Genomic DNA, 5,156 nt, shown 5'->3' on the forward strand with positions numbered 1-5,156 from the left:
GGACCCCTCGGCTCCTGGAAGGCAAGAGAACGAGGGAGGGGTGAGCGGAAAGACCCGGGTTCCCAGACTTCTGAGCACCTGCCACTTGTCAGGAGAGCTGCCCATCCCCCCAGGAAGTCCAAGCGGAGGGAGAGAGAGAAGCCAAGAGCTAGGGCGCTAGGGTGCTAGGACGCGGGGGCTCTTGAGCCAGGATAACCCCTCCCCATGCCCTCTGCCCGTTCAACTCACCCAGCCCGGATCGGAATAATCCAAGCAAAAGCAGAATGGCAGCGGCCTCCAGCCGCCTAGGCCCCAGGCCTGCCCTCTGGGCCATGACCCGGGGTGAGGGCCCCTGGGGAGCCACCAGACACCCAAGGGAAGGGACCTAGGACTGGATTCGAAGGCAAGATTCAGGCGTCGGGCCCAAAGGGAAGGAAGGGCTGCTGGAGTCCGCGCGGGGAAGGTCGGAGCAGGTGTCCCAGGCTAGCTCCAAGGGCAGGGCGCGGGCACCGAGGAGACGACGGCAATCCAGCCCTCAGAGAGGACACGTCTGCAGCTCTGCCTGGCTGCGCAGAAAGCCGCAGGTGGCAGCTCCTGGGAGAAAAGCGCCTACCTGCCCGCCCCTCCCCTGGCCCCGCCCTCCCGGCTCGGCTCTGCCAGCTTCCCGCCGCTGACGTCCCTATCGCCCAGACCCCCAGGTGAGTGTGTGCCTGCGCGGAAGCGTGCGCGCTTGGGGCGGCGGATGCCCGGGAGAGCAGCCCCAGGCAGGGATGGAAACTGGAATGTCCAATGGCCCAGCTCCCTGGAGGGCCACAGTGCTGTTGGCCCAGGTCTTACAGGTCTCCGGAACCAGTTATGCCTCCCAGGGCTTGGCTCAGCCTTGTTGTCCTGGGGCCAGAGGCGCTCCTACCCCCTTCCCTTCTTAGGCCCCGTCTCTGAGCCTAGGAACCTGGGTTTGCCTCAGGCTAGGGCCGGTCCAGGCCCTTCTGCCGAGCCGGCAGCCTCATCGGTGTGTGGTGAGCGTGTCTGGCAGTGCCAATCATCTCACAAATATTTACTGAGTGCCTACTCTGTTCCAGGCACAGGAGACAAAACAGACACCGTCCCTGCCTTCCCTGAACTCACTCTGAAGTAGGGATGACAGAGGACACAAATCATCACAAGCAATTAGAGAATGATTTCAAACTAGCAACCGTGGCACAGAAGGGAGAATGGGGGATCGGGGAGCCGTTTCCAGGAGCTTGACCTAGGCTGGCATCAAGAAGGGCTCCTCAAGGAAGTGCCTTCAGAACTGAGACCTAAAGAGGTTACGGAAGAGTGTTCACAAGGCAAAGGTGGGGAGGAGTGGCTCAGGCGGAGGGCGCAGGAGGCACAGGCTCAGGCAAAGAAGACCCCGTGACTGGTCAGGTGACTGGTCAGGGGTGGGCACTTCCTCTGTGAGTGTATGAGTCTGGGCGATTGCAAATGCGTGTTGGCTTCAAAGTTCAGAGAAACAGGGCCCCACTTCCCCACCCGCCTTCCATAGGCTAGGTGTCTGGACCTGTAAGCCAAGACTTCAGGCCCTTGAGGGCAGGGAATTCCTGGAGTGATGAGAGGACCTAGGCTGACTGAAGGGTCTAAGCTGGGGAGGGGCAAGACACTAGGCATTGTGGGTGTATTTGGGTAGATATTAAATGTCTGTGGGGATCTCTAGCTGGTCTGGCTCAGTGGATAGAGCGTCACCCTGCGGACTGAAGGGTCCTAGGTTTGTTTCCGGTCAAGGGCACATGCCTGGGTTGTGGGCTCAATCCTCAGTGTGGGGCGTGCAGGAGGCAGCTCATCAATGATTCTCTCTCATCATTGATATTTCTATCTCCCTCTCTGAAATCAATAAAAAAATATTTTTAAAAATGTTTGTGGGGAATGGCATATGGGTGACTGACTGAGTATGGGGAGCAAGTGGGGATGTACGTCCCTATGGAGATTCAAGGGAATATTCTATTTGGGACCTGGCAGCTAAAGATAAGCCTGGCCTTTGACCTCTGCCCGTCTCCTCAGACCCCCAAGGAGAACTTCCAGCTGCCCTTTAGGTGTCCCCTCCCCCTTCCTCTACCTACTCAACCAGAGATTTGACTCCAGCCCCAGAGGTGACCCCTCTGCTACCTTCATCATCTGGCTTCCACCGCAAGCACGTCCCTTCCCCAGGTCCCCATTTGCTTTTTTTCTGTGCTCAAACGTCACCTCTATGGCCCTTTCCTGATCCCCAGCCAGGGGTGTCCATGTGTGTCCCCACTATATAGGGAGCACTTCGAGGGTTTATCCCTCAGACCCTAGCTGTGCCATGACTTAGTAGTTAGCAGGGAACGTGCCTGCATTAATGCAGGGAGGTGAACCAAGAAGTGGTGGGTGAGGTGGAGGGATGTATATACAAGGATGGTGATGGGCCTCAAACCCCGAGAGCACTGGGCCGGATGTGACAGCTGTGGACCCTTGAAGGGTATGGGGGTCATGGGGACACTGGAGGTGTCTATTTGGGGACATCATTCATCAGGGTGTGTAGATGGGGGTGGCTCTCTGTGGGTATAGGATACTGTAGACAGACCCTGGACTCCCAGACTCCTGGACCCTTCCTTCTGTGACCCTCACCCTGAGTCCTTCTTACTCTGGGGGGAGGGGCAGCAGGGTCAGAGCTAGGGCTGAGGTGTCCAGCAGGTGTTGGGGATGCTGATTCCTTTGGGGAGGTGACACACACCCAGCTGGCTGCCCAACCTCCCCCACCCTGGGGCAGGAATGAGGGACAGCTGCCACGTTATCAGGGACACATTTCCTGGGAGCCCAAGGCCTGACTCACGGAAGCTCAAGAGGGAGGGGCCCTTTGGCTTCCCTCTAGCCCCCCACCTGCCCTCAGCAATGCCACAGGGCCACGTGTCTTTGTTTACACCTTTATTGCCGGCATGAGCCGTCCCCAAGGATTCCAGGGCACAAAATATCCCGGCACTGAGGCCCAATTATCTGAAGCCATTGCAGTCTAGGTGGGTGGGGAGCTCTGGAGGTTCTGGCAAAGGGACTGAAAGCCGGTTAAGTCACATTCCAACCCCACTGGGAAGGAAGTAGAGGGCTGGAGGGGGTGGGGAAGGAGGGGGGGAGGTGGTCCGGGGAGCCAGACCCCTCAGCCCTGAATCAGGGGGGTCAGTAGTAGCAGCAGGAACAGAGCAGCAGGAGGGGAGCCTGAGGCCCCAGCCATGTCCAGAGGACAGAGGTAGCTGCTTTCAGGGGGCCAGTAGGGGGAGCCACTGGGGGGCAAGAAATGAGCCTCTCCCACTATCTGGGAGATCCAGGCCTCTTCAGGGCCAATGGTGGCAAACAGCTCCCGGCTCCCTCTAACAGCCATGCCCACAAGGACCCAGGAGCCTCCCTCACTCTGGCACACGAGCGGAGGTGCGGAGGTCACCTGCGGAGTAAAAGCCAAGGCCCAAAGGGTCTCTTACCCTTCCTCCCGATCCCCTGCACCTTCTCCTAGGGCCCAGCCCAAAGTTCTGCTTGCCTCCATCCTTAGGCATCCAGAGCCCTGGTCGCTCTCCAAGGTCCAACCAGGAAACACTACTTCTACCCATTTCAGGCCCAGCTCCCAAGAATTTTAACCCTGCTCTCTCCCCAGGGTCTAGCTGCCCAGCCCTGCCTGACCCCTCCCTGGACCAGGACACCCAGGCCCCTGTACCTCACACCTGTCTTCCTGCCCCTCTGCATACAGGACACAGAGAGTCCCGGGGGGCAGAATACCCTCATGGAGGCAGTGACAGAGTCGTGGTGTCAAGATGGAGACAGCAGCAGCCACAGGGACTAGAGAGGAAAGAATGTTGTCCCAGGGTGGCTGGTCTCTAGTCATTTCTCACCCCCGGGACCCAGGGCTCTCACCTCGGTCCTGGGGGTCCTTCCAGCCCAGCACCCAGCAGCTGCTTCCCAGGGGGACACCCCCTGAGTGAAGGCAGATAGACAAGGCTGAAGGGGAGGGCTCCACCCGGGAGCTCAGCTCTAGGAGGGCCAGAGGGGGCCGAAGTCCCAGGTGCCGGGGCAGGCGGATGCTGATGACCGACCGGGACACCTGGTGGCCCTGTGGGAGGGGGCTGGCCCCGGCCCGGCCCAGGTACACTTCAATGTAAGGCACTGTTGTAGAGCCTGGCCTGTTGGAACAAGGCCCATTGTTACCTCCTGCCCGCCCTCCACCCGCATCCCCCTACTGGTAAAGTCTTCCCCAGCCCAGGGGAAAGGGTGGAATGAATCTCCCGAGTTATTCCACTAACTCCTTTATTATTGCTCCTTCTAAATCTCTCTCCTGTCTCAAAACCCTTCAGAGAAGCTGCCCTGTGCTCTAAGAGCCCTCAAGGGGGACTATCCCACAACTGCAAGAATCCTCGGCCCGTCGCCCAATTTTCCCATCGCCCAGGAGATGGGTGAGACCCACCTGAGGACACAGTGAGTGGCTGCCAGGACCCAGCCGGGGGCCACGAGGGTCCCCGCGCAGACTCGATCGCCAGCCACATGCACCTCTGCCAGCCAGGGCCACAGGAGCCCCGCCGGGGCCGGCTCTCGCCGCAGGCCACAGGCTAGGGAGAGGAGGTGACCCCTCAGCGGAGGTCTCACAGCTGACCCCTGAAGCCTCTGCCATGGATCTAAGCACCCCAAGCCCCAAGCCCCAAAGGCCTCCTCCTCACCACCATGTTCTGTGTGGGAAGGACAAGTCTGTGTCTCAGTCTCCTCCCCCTCGGGGCCCCAGTCCCAGGTCAGCTGGTCCTCTAGGTAGGCCCCCCGAGTCACATGGCTGATCCATGGGCCGTGGGTCTGAAGAGGGTAGAAGGCTCTGGGACGCAGGCAGCCACTGGAGGAGTCTCTGATTCCAGCCAGGAACCAGGTCCCCTCCTCCCGGCACAAAAGGCTCCAACTGGAGTCGTTCTGCAGCGAGAGAGTGTGCGTTACCAACCTCTGCGTGCGTGCGCGTGTGTGTGCGTGTGCGCGTGCGAGAGAGTTGATGAGGGTATCAAAGGGCTTTCCTCCAGGCCAGGCTCCATAAATAATCTGTAGTCAATCGTCACTTTAGGATTCCTTTAGATCCAGGGGTAGCAAGAAAGCCCGACGGAGCCCAGAGCTCGCCTCAGGACTCTCCCCAAGCGCCCCCAGGGCCAGGCTCCGCCCCCAGCGCG

At 59.9% G+C, this 5,156-nt stretch overlaps 2 protein-coding genes across 2 annotated transcripts in view; both read right to left on the reverse strand.

Annotated features, from left to right (window-relative positions):
• The window catches only part of PRSS8 (protease, serine, 8), a 3,965-nt gene extending 3,419 nt beyond the window's left edge, over window positions 1-546 (reverse strand). Inside the window, exons 1-2 of the mRNA XM_014529846.1 lie at window positions 229-546; window positions 1-14 (exon numbers count right to left, since the gene is read on the reverse strand). Coding sequence (XP_014385332.1) covers window positions 1-14; window positions 229-313 — 99 coding nt within the window. The 5' untranslated portion in view covers window positions 314-546. The remainder of the gene's footprint in view (window positions 15-228) is intronic.
• Window positions 547-2,886: 2,340 nt separating this feature from the next.
• PRSS36 (protease, serine, 36) overlaps window positions 2,887-5,156 on the reverse strand; it is a 9,418-nt gene continuing 7,148 nt past the window's right edge. The window contains exons 10-14 of the mRNA XM_014529787.1: window positions 4,671-5,031; window positions 4,421-4,562; window positions 3,874-4,139; window positions 3,677-3,798; window positions 2,887-3,409 (exon numbers count right to left, since the gene is read on the reverse strand). Coding sequence (XP_014385273.1) covers window positions 3,128-3,409; window positions 3,677-3,798; window positions 3,874-4,139; window positions 4,421-4,562; window positions 4,671-5,031 — 1,173 coding nt within the window. The 3' untranslated portion in view covers window positions 2,887-3,127. The remainder of the gene's footprint in view (window positions 3,410-3,676; window positions 3,799-3,873; window positions 4,140-4,420; window positions 4,563-4,670; window positions 5,032-5,156) is intronic.

Source organism: Myotis brandtii, unplaced genomic scaffold (genome assembly GCF_000412655.1).
Source record: "Myotis brandtii unplaced genomic scaffold, ASM41265v1 scaffold698, whole genome shotgun sequence".
In the NCBI taxonomy this organism is placed as follows: Eukaryota; Metazoa; Chordata; class Mammalia; order Chiroptera; family Vespertilionidae; genus Myotis; species Myotis brandtii.